Source organism: Felis catus, chromosome F1 (genome assembly GCF_018350175.1).
Source record: "Felis catus isolate Fca126 chromosome F1, F.catus_Fca126_mat1.0, whole genome shotgun sequence".
Classification (NCBI taxonomy): domain Eukaryota; kingdom Metazoa; phylum Chordata; class Mammalia; order Carnivora; family Felidae; genus Felis; species Felis catus.
The window spans coordinates 22249401-22268208 of record NC_058384.1 but is presented as its reverse complement, the minus strand read 5'-3'; the positions used below and the strand labels follow the sequence as shown (position 1 = coordinate 22268208).

The 18808-nt window shown below is 36.2% G+C and overlaps 1 protein-coding gene and 1 long non-coding RNA gene across 9 annotated transcripts in view; one reads left to right on the top strand and one right to left on the bottom strand.

Moving 5' to 3' along the window:
- The window catches only part of HMCN1 (hemicentin 1), a 469326-nt gene that overhangs the window by 413235 nt on the left and 37283 nt on the right, over positions 1 to 18808 (top strand). For 6 of the 7 annotated variants that reach the window (XM_023247312.2, XM_003999241.5, XM_019821722.3 and 3 more), the window contains 9 exons: positions 3566 to 3779; positions 5915 to 6049; positions 6439 to 6629; positions 8323 to 8404; positions 12604 to 12873; positions 13435 to 13605; positions 13710 to 13880; positions 17138 to 17308; positions 18080 to 18250. In XM_023247312.2, coding sequence (XP_023103080.2) covers positions 3566 to 3779; positions 5915 to 6049; positions 6439 to 6629; positions 8323 to 8404; positions 12604 to 12873; positions 13435 to 13605; positions 13710 to 13880; positions 17138 to 17308; positions 18080 to 18250 — 1576 coding nt within the window. Of the gene's footprint in view, positions 1 to 3565; positions 3780 to 5914; positions 6050 to 6438; positions 6630 to 8322; positions 8405 to 12603; positions 12874 to 13434; positions 13606 to 13709; positions 13881 to 17137; positions 17309 to 18079; positions 18267 to 18808 lie in introns of all 7 variants that reach the window. The other variant, XM_019821724.3, reaches the window with a different exon arrangement.
- Positions 6106 to 13745, bottom strand: LOC123382779. Of its 2 annotated transcripts, none has more exons than XR_006591690.1 (3): positions 13700 to 13745; positions 12233 to 12312; positions 6106 to 6723 (listed from the first exon to the last, which is right to left on the bottom strand). It is a non-coding gene; the product is annotated as an uncharacterized LOC123382779 (long non-coding RNA). The 2 variants fall into 2 exon arrangements; XR_006591691.1 differs by having other exon boundaries at positions 13668 to 13719.

Here is an 18808-nt window from a genome sequence, read left to right as displayed (position 1 = left end):
TGAGATGTTTGAATATTGTTAGGTATTGTAGGTAGACACTTAGCCAGTCTACAGAATAGTAGCTATGAGAAGTATCTTAGTTTTTCAGTGGTAGCCCACTTGAAGAATATTCTGTATATATGCATACTACATGACTTTTTAAAACATTTACTGTGTGGTTTGAGAGTATCAATACTTGGCACCAAATACGAAACAAATGTGAATCATTTTCAGAGCTTCTGTATATTTTTTTATTCCTATTCATTACCCTTCAAAATGCCTAAGCCCCATTATAAAATCTTTGTGGAATTAAATTTGAACAGATTAAAATGACAAAATTGATCACATTAACTTTATAGTATAATTTCAGCCATTACTCAGACTCCTGGGATTACCACATAAATAATCCCAGTAATAGGCTGTGTCACTAAGTCCTAACTCAACCACATGTGCCAGCAAAAGTTGTATTTATTCAGATTTAAATTTCCATTAGTTATAAGATGTACCATTATTTTATGTACCACTAAGAAAAAAATTCAGTTAAATAAACTAGAGAAGATCATCAATTTTTATGTATTTTTAATACCCTAGCTTCTGAGGTATTAAGAGTTAAAAATGTGAATTTTAGAATTAATAAAATAAGGATAAATTTGTTAATGTAAGCTAGTGAATATCTTTAATGGGGATTACCTCTAAGCTCAAGAATGTTGAATTTGGGCCTTCAATTTCATTTATAGACCTGAAGGAATTAAATGAGAAAGAAAAGGTTAGACTTTTAGTGGGATAATGACTCAGACACGTTAAAAAAATAACAATAAGGTAGTTTCTAAATACCAGATGAAGGACACAAATAATAACTAGAAATCTATTTGTGAATAGTATGTACACTCGATTTTTAAGTGCTTCACTTTTATAAATTCCTTGATTTTAAACTTGTCATAACCTGGGAATTTAAGGACAGCTAAATGATATGGAGGTGGAAAGACTTTTACAGGAAATATGACTTATTCCAGTTTGCCCTTTAAAAAAAAACAACAGTATGCAGCCAACCAAATTTAGATTGTACCTACAGTTAGTGATTACAGTTTTTATGCTACATTTCCAATCAATTCTTTAATGTTTCAGTGCAAAACAATATATACCCTTAAATATTTTAAAAATATTTTCAGGGCCGCCTGGATGGCTCAGTTGGTTAAGCGTCTGACTTCAGCTCAGGTCATGATCTCACGGTTGGTGGGTTTGAGCCCTGCGTCGAGCTCTGTACTGACAGCTCAGAGTCTGGAGCCTGCTTCAGATTCTATGTCTCCCTCTCTCTGCCCCTCCCCTACTCGCACTCTGTCTCTCTCTTTCAAAAATAAATTAACATTAAAATTTTTTTTAATATTTTTAAATGTTTATTTTTGAGTGCACACATATACGTGCAAGTGGGAGAGAAAGAGAATTCCAAGCAGAGAGAGAGAGAGGGAGACAGATAGAATCCCAAGCAAGCTCTGTGCTGTCAGTGCAGAGCCCAACAAAGGGCTCGATCTCACGAACCATGAGATCATGACCTTAGCTGAAATCAAGAGTGGGACACTTAACCGACCGAGCCACCAGAGTGCCCCTCTTAAATGTTTTAAAAGATAAGGGAAAAGTCTACCATGGGCCTTAATGCACTCAGAAGCATTCAATCATTAATTCAACAAATATTTACTGAATAGCTTCTCTGTTTAGGCACTGGTAATACATCAGGAAACAAAAGACTAAAAGATCCTTGCCTTCATGCAATTTATGTCTAGAGAACAAGATAGACAATTAAAATAATAAACAATATACATAGAAGAAAATAAGTATTATGAAAAATAGAAGAACAAGGTATAAGGGATCAGAGTTTGGAGGGGTACTAGTTATAGTTTTAAATAGGAGAGCCAGAGTAAATCTCCTTTGGGAAGGGAACATTTGAAAAAACTTGAAGTGAGTTAGCCAAGCCAATATCTGGGGGAAGAGCATCACAAGCAGATAAAACTGGGATGTTCCTCCCTCAAATATCTGGAAGAAACATAAGGTGGGAACATGCCTGATACATTGGAGGAACAGGAGACCAGTAAAAGCAAAGAAGAACAAAGAAGAAAGATATGAAAAAAAAATGGAGGCCAGATAATAGAGTGTCTTGTAGATTATAACAATTTTGTGTTTTACTTTGAATAAAGTAGAATCCATTGCAGGTTTTGAGACTGGGAGCAATGTTATTAAATGCCTCACATTTTTGCAATAGTACATTGGCGACTATAATAAGAATACATGATAGGGAGGCAAGAGTGGAAGCAGAAAGACCTGTTGGGAAGATGGTTTGGAGTCAGATGAGATGGTTTAGAGTCAGATGAGAAATTCTGTTAGCCCACAAGAGGTGGGAAGTGGTTGGATTCTGCATATATTCTAGGATATCCTAGGTAGATTGCGAGTAGAGTGTGAAAAAGAAGAGTACAAGTGACTCAAATGTCTGAGAACAAAAGGCATTAGCAACTGGAAGGACAAAATAGCCATCGGCTGAGATGGTGAAAGGCTACAGGTGAAACAGGATGGTAAAAGGGAAATTGGGAGTTCAGTTTTGGACATGACTTTGGGATGTCTTTGGGACATACAAGCAGAGAGGTGAAATGGGAACTTCAGTGTAATTGGACTTTGGAAGAAAGACGTGGGCTGCAAATACTCGTATACATCAGCATATGGGTGGCACTTAAAACCATGAGACCGGATGCACTAAGGAACCAAGTGCAAATAAGAAAAGAGGACCAAAGACTGAGCTCTCCCACATACCAACATAACAACATTAATGTTAAAGGAAAGCCATGAAAAGCTGAAAATGGAGCCACCAGTGAGGTGGGAAGGAAACTAGGAGAATGGGGTAGCCTGGTAGCCAAGTGAGGACATGGTTTAGAAGAAAAGGGGGTCAAAATTGTGTCAGATGTTGCCAGGACATCTAGTAAGATGAGTGTCAAGACCAGCCGGTGATTTAGCAAGTGAAACTTCTATTTCCTGTGATAATTTTGGGGGTCTTTGGTGCCACATTACCAAGAGAGCAGCTATGCTGTCAAGATGCTACCAGCCTTTGAAATTATTTGTTCTGGGTGATGGACATTGAGGAGGGCACTTACTGGGATGAGCACTAGGTGTTGTATGTAAGTGATGAATCACAGGAATCTACCCCTAAAACCAAGAGCACACTGTATATACTATATGTTAGCCGACTTGACAATAAATTATATTAAAAAAGAAAGAATGAAATTATTTGTTCTTTATCTGTAGTTTGCAGAGTATCAGTACTCTTGATGTTTAGTAAACTTTAGAACTTTTGTACAGTTTTCTGAGATCTTATTACTGTAAAATGCTGTAGTTCTGTAAGGTATGGGCTTTTGTTTAAACTCTTACACATTTTAAATTATGTTGTGCAAAAGCTAGCCAGATGGTTCAGACTACAAGATGGAAATTTAAACTGCCTTTAAATAAGAGTGCTCCTTTGGGAACCAAGCTATGCAATTTTATGTCCTTTATGTAATATGATGTAAGATTATGTAATCTTAAACACTATGATTTTTCTTTATTTAAGCCGGAGGATTCTGGCACCTATACCTGTGTTGCTAACAATGCTGCAGGTGAAGATACACACATGGTCAGTGTGACGGTGCACGTTCTCCCCACTTTTACTGAACTTCCTGGAGATGTGTCTTTAAATAAAGGAGAACAGCTACGATTAAGCTGTAAAGCCACTGGGATTCCATTGCCCAAGTTAACATGGACCTTCAATAACAATATTATCCCAGGTTGGTAATTTAATTCTTAAGAAGTAAATAAATGCACCCATAAAGAACTCTGAAGCAACCTCCATTTCCTTTAGCTGTGGGAATTGATTGAAAAGTTACATGAAAAATTGATTGCTTTAAATTCTGCAAAATATGTACCTTTGCCTGGATTTTATCCTATACCCAGTATATATGTTCTTTTTTCATTCTTTTGAAAGGATAAGGTAATCACAGGACCGTATATTTTAGAATATTAGTAGATGTTTTTGCCTAAAAATAATCTCCTTCCTCCCTGAGAAGACAATATGTTATACACAGGTACCTAAATTTGCCCTTGCTGGACCTCCTTCATCACTGATAAATGGATTAAGGTGGCACTGGTAGAGTGCTGAAGATTCACCTAATTTTACAGAGGAGAACTCTGCTTCTTGCTGTATGAATTAACATCTGTTAGCCTCTCTTATAATGTAGATCAGCTATGCAGAAATCCTTTAGTCACTATATGCACTACATGTTAAGGTAGTGCCTGGAACCCCGGAGCACTCCTCTCTGGGAGGACAAGTGTTTCCTTATTTGTCAGACTTTGTCATCAGCACAAAGACATCATCAGTAATAAGAAGTGGTCATTTCCCAAAATTGAATTCTAAAATACTGCACTATTGGCATTTAATAAATGTCTTGCTAGAAAAGAAATAATAAGCTTGAGTTTTTCTGTTATAAAAGATTGATCTTAATGACTGAAATTCATCAACTATATTACCTTAATAATAGTATACCTCACTTAGGAAAAATAGAGTCTAAAAAAATAGTTTCAAACAGAGAGGGAGGCAAACCATAAAAGACTCTTAAATACAGAGAACAAACTGAGGGTTGATGGGGGTACTGGGCAAAAGGAGAAAATGGGTGATGGGCATTGAGGAGGGCACTTGTTGAGATAAGCACTGGGTGTTATATGTAAGCAATGAATCATGGGAATCTACTCCCGAAGCCAAGAGCACACTGTATGCACTGTATGTTAACTAACTTGACAATAAATTATATTTAAAACATAAATAAATTTATTTTTAAAAATAAATGCAATTGGGGCGCCTGGGTGGCGCAGTCGGTTAAGCATCCGACTTCAGCCAGGTCACGATCTCGCGGTCCGTGAGTTTGAGCCCCGCGTCAGGCTCTGGGCTGATGGCTCAGAGCCTGGAGCCTGTTCCCGATTCTGTGTCTCCCTCTCTCTCTGCCCCTCCCCCGTTCATGCTCTGTCTCTCTCTGTCCCAAAAATAAATAAACGTTGAAAAAAATAATAATAAAATAAAAATAAATGCAATTTATTACTTAAAAAAAAACCCACAACCTAATCAGTGCTGTTTTCTGACGGTATAATACTAATTTAGCTATTTAAATTTTTAAAGCTTAATTTTCCACTTAATATTCAGCAGAATGAAATCTTTTGAAATAATTTGGGGGAAAGCATGCAAGGTAAACATACCTAAATAATTAGATATTGGCTGGTCTAATCAGAATTTAGTATCAGTTGTTTTAGGATTAGCATGTTTACCTTATACTCTATTCCAAATATTATAACTACCTTCATAAATATTTATATCATCACCATTTATGGAGAAGTTTAAATTATCACAAATTTAATCATGTTGTCATTATTACCTAACCAACATATGTTTTTCATGATTTCCCCTCTGACCTGCCAAGTCAGTTGAATTACAACTGAAAACATTTTCATGTTTTGATATAAAGTGTTTGGGAGGAAAAGTGGTGGTGAGATAAATGAAATGGAAAATGTCATATGTCTGAATGAAAGATTTTGAAACCTAGAGAGACGGTGAGCCAGATTTAGGCAATGCTTTGAGATGAAAGGTGTACTTTAAATCTAAAATAATTTTAAAGGATGTTTGTTTTCATTCTCTTTTCCTGTCCCTTCTGCTGTTTTTTTTTTTTTCATTCTTCAAACAAGTGTCTATAGACCTAGCCAATAGCTCAGAGGAATAAATCTGTGGAAAAGGCTTTCTTCTCCAATGTCATGATGAGATCTCTGGTTCAATTGCTGACCAGCTCATAAATCCAACCTGCAAAATATTGAGCTGTTGTGATTCTTTTCCTAGGTTACTTAGAGGCATTTATGTCGTTTCCTAACTTGTTTCTCTCAGCCCACTTTGACAGTGTTAATGGACACAGTGAACTTGTTATTGAAAGAGTGTCAAAAGAGGATTCGGGTACTTACGTGTGCACCGCAGAGAACAGTGTTGGTTTTGTGAAGGCAATAGGATTTGTTTATGTGAAAGGTAGGTAAGCATGCTCTATTTTTAGTTTATCACTTATTTACAAAGAATAGTTTGCATTTTGCTTGCTTATATAACTTCAGTTTATTAAATCCATCTAGTCCTATTTCACAGATGTGCACATTCCTAAGAAATAAAAAATTATCAACGTTCAATTCAAAAGTAGGTAAGCAAAGAGATCATTTGGTACAAAATGGAATCATCTGCTTAGATTATTGAAACTAACAAAATTATCTGGTTGATTAGCATGAGCAGTTGATTCTGGAAAATTCATGGTGTTCAAAAGTGGCTTTTCCCTTCTTCACTGTTATCTTTCTAAATAGGTCAAAATCACAAATAAATTATCAGAACTTCCTTTTACTTATAATTAATTATCTGTTGTTATTTCCCAGAACCTCCAGTCTTCAAAGGTGATTACCCTTCCAATTGGATTGAGCCGCTTGGTGGTAATGCAGTCTTGAATTGTGAAGTGAAAGGAGATCCTGCCCCTACCATCCAATGGAGCAGAAAAGGAGTGGATATTGAAATTAACCACAGAATCCATCAACTTCTCAATGGCTCCTTGGCCATTTATGGCACTGTAGTAAGTCACGCTGAAATCGTTGATGTGCACTTTAACTGCCACAATTAATCCCTCTCTGTAGGTGCCATGAAAGGAAAAAGTTCCTCTTGCATTCCTATTTAAATCATAAAATCTGAATCAATGGGTTTTTATAAAAAAGTGAAACATGGTTCAAATTGATTATTTTTAGACTTTTCACAGAAATATAAGCAATAAAATAATTTTGCTTTGTTCCCAATCACTGATCCATTATTATTTAGCATCATTAGATAACTTCCTCAAATCTGTTTCAGAACACAGAAATTGAAGAATTGCAAACGTAACTACAAGTAAAATATAGGATAACTTTCATCTTTAAGGCCAATAACTATATCAAGCCTTCCAAAAGCTTCAGTAATTCAGAAAATGAGTGTTGCTTTAAGTTATTCTAATTTGAGGGCCAAGTGAATGAGATATTTTATCTAAAAATTTCTCAACTTGATTATGTATGAGTGATTTTTAATGCATTGTAGAATTAATTGAAATAATAATTAAAATACAATATTTAATCACCTAATCCAATGAATCACTCTTAGTCTTTCATTCTCCTGGGTTTCATTTCAATGTGATGTTGTTCATTGTCCCTTCAATTTTGAGATGATTTCTACTTTTAACTGCTGTAACACGTTTTTTCATTACCACATTCCCCCTTCTGTATCTAAGTATTGCTACTTCTGAAGCCATTGGTAATTCTTCTAATACCAATATTAATGCTAATACTAATTTTTTTCACCACACAGTTTCAGATACTTAGATATCTATCTCCAACCCTGAAATGTTCCCATTTACCATTTCTTATTGAAAATTTCTATTTGGATATTATATAACACCCCCAATTAAACATGTCTTCCTTTTCCCACCCTCCTCTACTTCCTGCAATTTAGTTCTCCTTTATTTACTTAGTGTTTCTGTTAACAAATTCTATTCACAAGACTTGAGCAAAATCTGTGATGAATTAGTCACCAAATCTAAACTCATATAGTACTATTTTTGTAGGTTTTTTAAAAATTTTTTTTGAGAGAGATTGAGTGGGGAAGGGGCAGAGAGAGAAGGGGAGAGAAAGAATCCCAAGCAGGTTCCGTGCTGTCAATGCGGAGCCTGACACAGGGCTCAATCTCACGACCCTGAGATCATGACCTGAGTTGAAATCAAGAGCCAGACACTTAACTGACTGAGCCACCCAGGCACCCCTTACAGCGCATATTTATAATATTGTGACTTATATTCTATGATTCATCATGATCAGTAAATTAGTTTTTTACTTTGTTCATCATTAGTTTATTTTAATAACCCCCATTAGGAAGTCTCAGTATTTGTTAATTTGTCCTCAATAGTTTAATGCTTTTTAAGATATCTAGAAGAAGACAGTAGGCATTTTTCTTTAGTGAGCTAATTTTGGATAGAAGGTTATAAAAAATGTTAGTTTTGCTTTGGTTTCCTAGTAATTATTATTCCCAGAGAGCAAGAATAGCTGTTTTCAAAACTTAGACTGGGATTTTTTTTCTTCTTTTTCTTTTCTCTTAAACCCCTTTATGATGTAAAATAATGTAGGTTTTTCTATTTCCATTCCAACCCCTCCTCAAAGATGAAATTTTATATTAGCATCCTGGTGGAAAAAGTTATTTGCCCCATTCTGTAGGCTCACATTTTTATAAAACACCGCTTATTTCCATAGAATGAAGATGCCGGTGATTATACGTGCGTAGCTACCAATGATGCTGGGGCAGTGGAGCGCAGCATGAGCCTGACCCTGCAGAGTAAGTGGCTTCACTCTGTGTGAACACCTGATTTAAGAAACATTGCCTAATAAACAGTGTTCATTTTCTTTAACTTTATAGCAGGTATATTGGTAGCTTGCAGGGTGTGTATAATTTAGTCTTCTGCTGATAGAGTAATTTGTTATCAAGCATAAGACTGGTAGATACAGTTTTGCACAGAGATTTTTTTCTGTTTTGTCTAACACACAGAGTTCAAGATCGCAGTTGCTTGGTGGCAGAGCTTTCTTTCGTTTTGCAATATAGTCAGTCAAGTACCCTTCATATAGTCTATCACAGTTTTTGTGACGTGCTTACAAAACATCATTTTGTGGCACTTTAAAAATATGTATTAAAAGGAAAGACTAATATAAGTGAACTCAAAAGTGTTCTAGGTTGATGGCTGTCAATCTTCCATGAAATAAATGTGTGTACTGGGCAGGACTATCATGCTCATGATGAAACCCCTCAGTTATAAAGAAGACAGATCTTTCAGAATTAGAAAAACGTGAAAAACTCCAGGGCATAGAACCTCAGAACCCACTGGATAGTCTCCAGAATGACTTTAGAACTGACCTGAGGATAGCATCACTGGGTTGAGAATTTCAGTGAATAAACTTATTTTGTGAGTAGGCTCAGTATTTAATGGTATAAATTTATATTTTCTTCATTCACTATCAAGAGACGCTATATACTAGCATTTACTAGCAGCTATTGCTAAACTACTATTATCTAAGACTTTAACTTTTTAAAATCTTTTTGAGACTTTAGCACTTAATTTTTAGTAAATATCTAAAACAGTGTTTTCCCCCAGCTTTATTGGCATCTAATTGATAAATAAAATTGTACATATTTAAAATGTACAATGTCAAAATTTGATATACATATACACTGTGAAATGATTGCCCCAATCGAGCTAATTAACACATCCATGACTTCAGTTACCATTTTTTGGTTTTGCTTGTTTTGATGAGAACACTTAAGATCTCCTCACTTTATAAATTTCAAGTATACAGTACTATTAACTATAGTCACCATGCTATATATTAGATCCTCAGAACCTATTTGTCTTATAACTGAACATTTGTATCCTTAGATCAATATCACCCATTTCCCCCAATTGACTCTGTTTCTATGGATTTTTTTTTTTTTTTTAAGATTTCACATCCAAGTGATACCGTATACTATTTTTCTGTCTCAGTCTGGCTTAATTAGTTTATCATAATGCCCTCGAAGTCCATACATGTTGTTGCAAATAGTATTTCCTTCTTCTTATTGCTAGATAACATTCCATTAAACATATATAGACTCATTTTCTTTATCCATTTATCCATCACTAGACAGGTTGTTTCCATTTCTTGCTAAGACAGTGTTTTATTAAAGTACTTATTTATCAAACAATAGCCTTGTGAGATGTTATTAGGAAAAAACTAGAGTTCCATGGTCAAACAAGTTTGGGAAAAAATAGATTAAACGAAGTTCATTCATTTATCAAACATATGAAGAGAACCTACTATATGCCAAGCCCTGCTTAATCACCAGATTTCTTTACTGCAGATCATTCCTGAAATGTTAATATATTGATGTGTTATAACTCAGCAAGAGGAGGATATAACATGCCATGTTTCCCAAATAAATGTTATTTCCATGAAACCTTCCTCCCCTCCTTGTTGGGTGAATGTAAGTAGGGCATCACATCGATTAATCTTTCCTGAAAGAGTGTTCCACTGATTGGTTTGAGAAAGTCTGCATTAGATTAGCTCATCTACACCTACAGACAATAAGTTGATTTAAATAAATGAGGCATATTAAAAAACCAAAATATAATTTGTTTAAAATTAAGATTAAAGCACCAGAAGCAATGTTTTCATTTAGATAAAGTACTTGTATTTAACTGATCATTATGTGACTGGTAGAATTAATTCACCCTTGAAAGATGTACATATGGAATTTTATTGTTGAGTTAACTTATAGCCTTATGGGCAATTGGAAATGTTCAAATATGGTATTAAAATTAAAATTCCGAGTTTTATTTGATACTTTCTTTGACCATAATCGAGGGAGCAGATGAGCTCATTTAATCATTATGTTATCATTTAGTGTTGAGTGATTAATCTGAGGCATTTAATGTATTCAGCAACAGTTTACTGAACACATAATGTAATTTGAACACTAGGAGAAAAATAAAAGCCCCAGCCCTGAAAGTTCCTAAAGTTAATATAAATATCAAATAAGAAGGTAATTGAGTAGGACGATGTGGGCATATATATGAATAATGCACTAATGATACTGAGAGATTCAAACCTCATATGAAGTAACTACTTTTGTAAAAGATAGCATGTCAATAACATCTTTACATAAAATGGTGGTATGGTCATAATAAAACACATTTTACTTCTATTTTGCTTTATGTTCTATTATTCCAGATATATTTCTCCATCTAAAACAGAACCATCACCCTGAATTATCTGATATTCATTACCTCTCATTGAGCAAATTATTCTACCATTCATTTCAATCCCACAAAAACACAGCTTTCATCCTTCAAGAATACACAGGCTCCTCTCTGCTAACCTGTATTCAGATGTGAGCCCTGATTAACTAAATGTTTAAAACCTTGTATGTTGCTGCTTTCGAGGGTGAATCATCCTTTCAAAGCTAAATCCATCTCCATGCTCTTTCCTTGTCTCCAAGTAGACTCCCTTCTCCTATATATAATCTTACCATTTCTGAAAATCCACTTCAAGCTTCTTCTTCTTCATGAAATTTTTCATATTCTATCTTGCTTGACACTGTAGACTAGAATAAACATCCTACCAGCAGCTATATATAGCTCCTTTTACATTTTTTCCTGACTTCACTTGAGCAGCTCTGATCTACTCTGATCTACTAGTATTAACCTCTCCCTCCTTCTTGAAACTCCTTCCTTTGGTTACCAGGATACCATTCTCTCTTGATTTTCTTCCTACTTCAGTGATCTGTTCTTAGTATCATTTTATGGCTTGTCTTCTGTTCATCTCTTAAATAATGATGCTGTCATAGTTTATGTCTTTGGTCTTCTTCCTCTCCTTTTAGAATCACTTCTAAAGCCATCTTATCCACTCATGAAAGACTCATAGATCTGTATTTCTAGCCTATATCTCTATTCTGAGCTGCAGATATTAACATTCTCTTACCATCTAGACCTCTCTACATGAATGTCCCACAGACACCACAAACTCAATAGTTCTAAATGGATACGAATTATCATTCCTTACAATATCCAAACAAATTTGTTCTTCCTCCTATGTTCTTCTGTATTGTCCAAGTCAAAATCCTGTAGTTATCAGTTCCTCTCAAGTCAATGACAAAGTTCTGTTATTTCTACTTTCCTAATGATTCTTGAATGTCTTCCTTTTCCTCTCCATTTTCAGTGATTGCCTCTGTTTGTTCTATTAAGTCACTATTGTTTATGCATCCATATTACCACACATTTACCTAATCTATACTAAATATTATTCTACCTATTCCATTACAAAATCCTACAATGATATTATAGAACAGCTAAATAATTATAGTTACTTACTTGTCTTATCCGTGGACTGTGAATTCCTTGAGGCTAGAAGTTATATCTATTATCTCTGTATCCTCAGCATCTAACACAATGCCTGGCAAATAGTAGGCTCTCGATACATGTTTACTGAATAAATGAATGATGACCAGTTATGAAAGGATAAGTTAATAATGACTCATTACCTCAGAAGTGATGTAAGGGAAAGAAGTGAGAGTTTGCCATGTAAAACACAGACAAAAACAATGATAACAATAGTACTAATAATATTATGTACTTACCCTGTCAAAGAGCTAGGCTTATCTCATCTTAGAGGAATCTAACAAGAATTCTCTGAAGGATACAAAGGCTCAAAGAGGTCCTAAGGAACAGAAGCAGAATTTGAATTTAAGTATACAGCAAGTATGACTGCAGAACCCATGATATAGGCTAATCTGCTTAGGGATTTAAAATTTTGGACATTTCATAAATAAAACAGAGCTATGATACTGAAAAATCTGTCAATGGCAACTGCATCCTTAGTAGTTGAGCAGCTGCAGTGTTTTATAAACAAATAAGCCTATTTTTTTTAAAAATGTTACTATATATATTGATAAAAATGTTAACATAGCTTCACAAAAACTAAGAAAACACTATGTGCTTTTTTCTGTAGGTCCTCCTATTATTACTCTTGAACCAGTAGAAACTGTTATTCATGCTGGTGGCAAAGTCATATTGAATTGTCAGGCAACTGGAGAGCCTCATCCAACCATTACATGGTCTCGTCAAGGGCACTCTATTCCCTGGGATGACCGAGTTAACATGTTGTCCAACAACTCCTTACATATTGCTGCTGCTCAAAAAGAAGATACATCTGAATATGAATGTATTGCTCGAAACTTGATGGGTTCTGTCCTTGTCAGGGTGTCAGTCACAGTCCAGGGTGAGTGTGATCAGAGGGACATTCATATTAAGTATCACCTGGGGCGACCCAAATCGTAAAAACTCTTAAGCATCTTAGTCCAAGTCTCCTGGACCCTGAAGATACTTCTAGATTGTGGAGCTAGAACAAAAATCACACTACAATTTACCAACTGAAGGGACTGAAACAATATTCAGTTAGAGCAGTAAAATATCAAGCCAATAATTCAAAATCCCAAACTGAAGTTTTGATTCAAAACTAAGTCACATTTATTCTCAGAAATCATGCATTTATTTTTCTTTAAAGAATGGTATATCAAAAGGTAAACAGTATTTAAACTTCTTGATCTCTAACTCTTCTGGCAGCCATATCCACATGAGTCAGTATTGAAACTGGGAAGAAACTCCAGTTAATTATCTGAAATTTTTCTCTGCTGCATGGATTTTAATTTTACCAAAGAGGGGAGCATCCATAAGCAATTTCTCAGCAATCATAGATCCAGCTCTAGACCCAGCGTGTAAATAAAATTCAATTTATAGCTTTTTTTTTTTACCATCACAAAGTACAATGTTTTATTTGCAGTTCACGGTGGGTATTCCCAGTGGTCTGCATGGAGATCCTGCAGTGTCACCTGTGGCAAAGGCATCCAGAAGAGGAGTCGTCTATGCAACAACCCCTTTCCGGCCAATGGTGGGAAGCCTTGCCAAGGGTCAGATTCAGAAATGCGAAACTGTCAACGTAAGCTGTGTCCAGGTACATCTCTATATTCAGTGGATAGGCACATGTTTGATAGATATTCATTTCTGTTAGCTTACTATGGGTTGTCTTCGTGTTGACGATGTTTTACCTGTGTGTAGTGGATGGTAGCTGGTCAGAATGGAGCCCTTGGGAAGAATGTACACGGAGTTGTGGACGTGGCAACAGAACCAGGACCAGAACTTGCAGCAACCCATCAGCTCAATATGGTGGGCGGCCATGTGAAGGGAATGCAGTAGAAATAATCATGTGCAACATTAGGCCCTGCCCAGGTGAGAATCCACTGATGAGCAAAACTGTTCTATTTTTAACTCCTATAAAGGGGTTATACTTACCTTTTTTTTTTTTTATTATAAAAATATGTTATGGCCTCTACCCTGGAATATATCCATTCCCTGTGTTCTTAATTATGTCTCACTGATACAAGCTTATGAAAGAGATGGTATTGATCAATGTTAAGTAAAATCCCTGACTTAATTGACCATCTATTGGTTCCACAAACTGTGGTGTATTTTTAATCATGTAGAGGAAACGTAAGTATTTACTGTCATAGAATTTTAGAAGTAATAAGGACCTTAAAATCTAATGTAGCCATTCATTTTCAGGCAAGAAAAATGAAGTCTAGGATATTTAAAGACTTTCCCAAAAACACACAATGAGTGAGGGCTAAGATGATAATAGCAGCCATTCACTAAATACCTCTGTGTTCTGGGAACCGTGGTAGGTGCTTTAAGTACACGTTGTTTGACTTTGTAAAACAACCCCTCACCATAGGTATTTTAGGGCTCTTTCAGCTTAAAGTGACAGAAACCAAACTTGAATGAGCTTAAGTAGAAAATTCTACTTTCAGGTATGACTGAATTCAAGGATTTGGCCAGTGTTTTTACTAGCATGTTTTCCATCTCTCATCTTTGCTCACCTCTCTTTGGCTTTATTGTCCATTAAACTCTTTCCATGCAGTGGAAAAAATGACTGCTGGCAGCTGGTAGCTCACAGGAGCCTTGTAACCCAAGGCCTAAGAAACAAAGAGTCTTGCTCTCTCTCCCTCAGATTTCCTATCAACCTCTGAAAAAGAGCCCTGTTTGATTTTGTTTGGGACTCATGCTCACCTCTGAACTCAACTAAGTCCAGATACTTGGATAACCAGCTTGAGTGACTTACCCGCATTGTAACAGGCAGGGCTCCTTGTATGACAGCCTAAAACAAGTTATATGGAGTAGAAGAGTATCTGGTCATTCATTCATTCTCACTTATCCATTCGTTTCTCCAACAGATATTTATTGAGCACCCATTCTGTGCTCAAGGCATTTTTTCATTGTTCAAGATAGAATGATAAATAGATGTAATATAATTCAGATATTGATAAGCACACTGAACAAACTCAGAGTTGAACTCACAGAGTTTAACTGGGAGAGATACCTAGCTGAGTTGGTTTAAAAAAAGGGGGGAGGATGCTGAAAAACCAAAATGAAACAGTTATCCACTACATTGGGTATTGCATCCTGTTGTACAAATGAGGAAACCAAGATTCAGGAAATATATGATATGATAATTATGATAATTAATTCCCTGATGTTACATGGCTAGTAAAACATGAATCAAGGATTTGAATCCAGGTCTGTCTGATTCCTAAGCCTATTTGCTTAGATCCTAGGTATCTTGATTTGCAGTTCAGAACTTACATTACGTTACAAAAGTAAAATACTGTCATGAAATCTTAAATAAACCAAAGCTAAAACTATTTTTTTAATCTTTAAGAATTAGAAAGCTAATTATAGGGACACCTGGGTGGCTCAGTCAGTTAAGCATCTGACTCTTGATTTCAGCTCAGGTCATGATCTCATGGTTGTGAGATCGAGCCCTATGTCGGGCTCTGTGCTGACAGTGTGGAGCCTGCTTGGGATCCTCTCTCCCTCTCTCTCTGCCCCTCCCCCACTCAGTTTCTCTCTTTCTCTCTCTCAAAATAAACATTTTTTAAAAAGAGAAAAAAAGAAATTAGACAGTATACGAATAAACATCAACCAATCACCAAACATTATCTCCAATAAAAGAATGCATCTGTGCTATAAGGCTTTATAAGAGGTGTGGGCTTTTGTTAACCCCAGCCTTGAAAATAGGACATCTTAAAATAATTGGAATAGCAGACTTTTTTCAATGACATAGTCCATATATGAGGACTATGAGCATCAGCAATCTGAATTAATAAAGAAGTAGTTTTGAGTAATATCTGCCTTATATTTAAAGGCTTTCTTCTTTTCTTTTTAGGTTCAGCCAATACTTTTTAGTCCAAATTTTTGTCAGCTAAAATAAATGTGTATGACAGTGTTCGCCTGTGTCTACAAAGTACAAAGGATATGTAGTAAACTCAACTAGAAAATAGTTAATTGAAAGAAAATCCTAGGTGTGTTTTAAAGTACTTTGTAAACAAAGCAGTCAAATTATAATTTCATTACTTGGTTTTCAATTTATTCTTTTGGTGTCTTATAGAGTTTGTTAATAGAATCTTTAGACCCTAACCTTAAGGCCCTATTTTGGTTCATATCTTGGTTAAACTGGATGACCACAAAAACATACTTTATGAGCTCCATATCTAGAAAGTACCCTTAAAACAAAAATATGACTTGATACTGACTTATATGTAAGAGAAACAATAATGTTGATTCTTAGCCCATGCACCTGGTAGGAAACATAAGGTTGTTTCAGTCTTGTGGGTAGATGCTGTCATCTGTTAGTAACCAAAAGGAAGGTTTTAGTATCACTTCTTGGAAACTACTGGTCAATTTTTTGTTGTTGTTTAGGAAGCAGGTGAGTGTGTTATTCAGAACTTTTAATTCATGAACATTATGTAATGGAGACAATTTTTAAAGAGCTACAACTGTGCAAATCATCATGTTGTTGAAAGATCCAAGTGTATTTTTAAACATGAAGCTGAATCAGGCTTAAAGATGTGGTCTTGAGTCTAGAGTCCAAGTTATCAGGGCGCCAGGGTGACTCAGTCAGTTAAGCATCCAGCTCTCGATCACAGGTCAGGTCTTGAACTCAGGGTCGTGAGTTTCAGCCCACACCCAGTGCGGAGCCTAGAGTCCAAGTTACCCTTGTGGAAACATTCATATTGTCTATAATTGCATCTAGACCTGTCATACAGCCTTGCTTCTAAGCTTCTGGTTCCTTCCACTTTCCCCAGAGCGTAAAGCACAAACAAATACTTATCTAGGATTTTTAAACTTAGATTGTGTTTACATATAGTAGTTTGATTACATTCTATTTTAATAAAATAGTCCCTTTGGATAATTGTAAGCATTCATTTTGGCATTAGGTAGCCTTCTGAATTTTCCTATAAACACTATTTCCCATGAAAATCTAACCAGAAGCAGAAAGGAAGAACATTATTTATGTTTCCTTTGGTTCAATTTCAGTCGTTTTAGATTCCAGGCTAATTTAACTCATTACTGAGTTCATTTACTTGTATAATTTTGTTTAACAAACATGGTTCTGTGACTTTCAACTCTGTATCTTGGGATATTTGTAGTTCATGGAGCATGGGGCACTTGGCAGCCTTGGAGTGCATGCAGCGAGAGTTGCGGTAAAGGTGCCCAGATAAGAACAAGACTGTGTAATAACCCACCACCATCATTTGATGGGTCCTACTGTGATGGAGCAGAAACACAGATGCAGATTTGCAATGAAAGACCCTGTCCAGGTAAGAGACACACAGTGTTTATACCCTTAATAAATTATCTGGGTAACATGTCAGTAAGAATCAATGTCAATAAGAACATCACCCCAGCGGTTGTGATAGTAGGTATTTACCCAAAGGATACATAAACACTGATTTAAAGGGTCACATGCACCCCAATGTTTATAGCAGCATTATCAACAATAGCCAAACTATGGAAAGAGCCCAAATGTCCATCGACTGATGAATGGATATATACACACACATACACACACGCCATGGAATATTACTCAGCCATTCAAAAGAATGAAATCTTGCCATTTGCAACAGCATAGATGGAGCTAGAGAGTATTATGTTAACTGAAATCGGTCAGTCAGAGAAAGACAAATATCATATGATTTCACTCACGTGGAATTTAAAAAACAAAACAAATGAGCAAAGGGTAAAAAAGAAAAAAGAGAGACAAATCAAGAAACAGACTCTTAACTGCAGAGAACGAACTGATTGTTTCCAGAGGGGAGGTGGGTGAGTGGGGGGAATGGGTTAAATAGGTGATGAGGATTAAGGAGGGCACTTGTTGTGATGAGCACCGGGTGATGTATGTAAGTGATGAATCGCGAAATTCTATACCTGAAACTAATATTGCATTGTATATTAACTAGCTGGAATTCAAATTAAAATTAGAGGAAAAAATAAAAATAAATAAACCTTCAAAAGAAATAAGAAGAACATCACCCAACCTAACAATGCCCAGAGTATTAGTAACAGAGCACATATGTTTTTCCTTAATCCAGTGGATGGCAAGTGGACTACTTGGGCCAGTTGGAGTGCCTGTACTGTGTCCTGTGGAGGAGGTGCCAGACAGAGAACAAGGGAGTGCTCTGATCCTGTCCCACAGCATGGAGGGAGCAGATGTGAAGGGAGTGATGTCCAGAGCGATTTTTGCAATAATGACCCTTGTCCAAGTGAGTGTTGGAAATAGTGAGTCAACATTATACTTTCTTAAAGGTTTATTATGGCCTCAGGGCGCCTGGGTGGCTCAGTTGGTTAAGCGTCCGACTTCGGCTCGGGTCACGATCTCACGGTCCGTGAGTTCGAGCCCCGCGTCGGGCTCTGGGCTGATGGCTCAGAGCCTGGAGCCTACTTCGGATTCTGTGTCTCCCTCTCTCTCTCTGCTCCTCCCCCGTTCATGCTCTGTCTCTCTCTGTCTCAAAAATAAATAAACATTAAAAAAAAAGGTTTATTATGGCCTCAAGTCCTTAAAGTTATAATATACTGTTACTTGATTCCTCTAACTTTGGTTTAGAATAACAAAGTGTCGTACAGTTGCTATTGTGTCTGTGTAATGCCATAGATGTCATTGATCTATGTAGGCAAGGACTGTGTCCCTATTTCATTTGCTCTCTAGGACCATCTGAAGAGTGCAAGGACAAGAGCACCCTTACACGCCCACTGTTATTGATGTTGATATCTTTACAGAGGCAAGCAGGTGGCTCTTTGCCTTAATTCAGTCTCCAAGGTAG